The sequence below is a fragment of the Coturnix japonica genome (assembly GCF_001577835.2).
Source record: "Coturnix japonica isolate 7356 chromosome 1 unlocalized genomic scaffold, Coturnix japonica 2.1 chr1random1804, whole genome shotgun sequence".
NCBI classification, from domain to species: domain Eukaryota; kingdom Metazoa; phylum Chordata; class Aves; order Galliformes; family Phasianidae; genus Coturnix; species Coturnix japonica.
The window spans coordinates 1-2,144 of NW_015439102.1; the positions used below are offsets into that span (position 1 = coordinate 1).

At 39.6% G+C, this 2,144-nt stretch overlaps 1 protein-coding gene across 1 annotated transcript; it reads right to left on the reverse strand.

The window, feature by feature from the left end:
- Positions 1-127: 127 nt before the first annotated feature.
- Positions 128-1,422, reverse strand: LOC107306768 (DNA polymerase alpha catalytic subunit-like; the record flags this gene model as incomplete). Its single annotated transcript, XM_015850116.1, has 3 exons — positions 128-190; positions 414-529; positions 1,269-1,422. Coding segments are annotated over 3 exons (333 nt in total), but the record flags the coding sequence as incomplete, so codon positions are not given.
- Between the last annotated feature and the right edge of the window lie 722 nt (positions 1,423-2,144).

Here is a 2,144-nt window from a genome sequence, read left to right on the forward strand (position 1 = left end):
GGTGTATGTTTGGTGGCCCTGCCAGGCAGGGGGGTTGGAACTACATGATCCTTGAGGTCCCTTCCAACCCGGGTCATTCTGTGATTCTGTGATGATAGTATTTCAGAGATGTTACCCATATACTTACTTCAGCATTTAGATCTTGAAGAATATCCCCTAGTAAATCATCCTTTGACAGGTCCACAGTTTTCTGCAAGACAACAGTTAAGACAAACAGTTCTTAACTATTCATACAAACCCAGTCAGGAGACTAACACCAAACAGCTAAGGGATTTCCATAAAACACATGCACAACTTCAGAAAGACACTATACACAACACAGGAAACTCAAATAAATCCTCACTTTTCTTCACTCTCACTAAAACAATATAAAGTTAAAAAAAATCTTCAAACTTCACCGTGGAGTAACTTACATCTGTGTTTTTCTTCCCAGCACTGGCCATAAACATAGATTTAATTGTGTTTGGCTTTGATACCATGGATTTTTTCACATTCTTTTTATCAATTGTAGACGCCTTGCCACTTTTTCCTACAGAAAAAGATACAATTAGTTATTTCTACATTAAAAAGTTTAACATTCAGGGGTCCAGTTAGAGGCAAGAATAGACAGATGAGGTAATCACTTCTTCCACCTTTACGCTGTTGCCTGAAATGAATCCTAATACTCCTTTGCTTGCTGCCAGTTTTCTAATGCTCGTCATACACAAAGAAAGTACGCAAAATCCTATTGAGATAATATCTCTGCTAGTCACATCAGGGATGAACTTTGCATCCGTACAAGTCCATACTCCAGAAAAAAGGACCAAGATACTTTATACAGAATCTGCAGAGAAGTAAGAAGTACCCAGGTTTTCAGCGCTAGGCCCGGATTCTCAACATCTGGCTCCACTGCAATCACAAAAGATGGCAAAACCACTTGATCCCCAATCCATAAATACATGTAAGGATTTTAATGGTAAGAGAAACCACGCACCCCTTACACACTGGCTTTTGAAGCCAAAAACATTCCCAAGACGTGTTTGCTGTAGATCTGAACATATATCCCATAGAGAAGTAAGCACTAAAGAAGTGAGAAGTGATTTGACATCAGGTTGTGGACCCCTCCCTTCTGCACCACACTGACTAAAACAAAAAATCTAAGGTCACAGCTATGGAACTACATCGCTTGAAGTAGCACGTCTTTGGCCATATTCACCATATTGTGATGCCAAGAAGTTGCCCATTTGAGAAGCAGCTGTTTCTTCCTACAGCAGTTTAGTTCCTCCTACCTTTCTTACTGGAATCAAGAGCATCATCGTCTAGATCTTCATCAAAGATTTCCCGTCCATCTTCTACATAGCCTATCCCATCTGTAAAAAACCAAAACAGAAAACATTTGCAGATCAAATTAGCTTTTGTGATATTTCTAAATATCTTCATAATCTGAAGCATTACATTACATAAGGGAACTTACTCCCAGGAGGGGAGTAAACTCTTTGAAAGGGCTGACAATAGCAGGACACGGGGAAATGGTTTTAAGTTAAAAGAGGGAAGGTTTAGGTTGGTTGTTAGGGGGAAGTTCTTCACTAGGAGAGTGGTTGGGCCCTGGAACAGGCTGCCCAGGGAGGCTGTGGATGCCCCGTCCTTGGAGGTGTTCAAGACCAGGTTGGACGGGGCCCTGGGCAACCTGATCTAGTAAATTTGTATGTTTGGTGGCCCCTGCCAGCAGGGGTTGAAACTATGTATCCTTGAGTCCCATTCCAAGCCGGGGTCATATCTAGTGATTTCTGTTGTGATTCGTGGATTTTTTTCTGAATAACGAACCAAGTATTAAATGCAACATTACAAAGTGTTATAGCACTCTTCAGCTTGGCATCTTCCTCATTAGACTAAACTTATACTATTATTACTTAATTAGAAATACTAATACAAGCACTTCTTTTTAAACTTACATTGCTGATGACTGGAAATAAAGTTTCAAAGGCAATTATTAGTGGAAAAATATATCCACTGCTATCTTAATACAGCGCTATGAGAACAATGCAAGTCTCATTTCCATATTAAAGTTCATCCTTTTTTTTAATGCACTGAAAAGTTCTAGGATGCAATAAAGGAACTATAACTTACCTCAAAACACATGCATTATTCGAAATCCAGTTGTTATA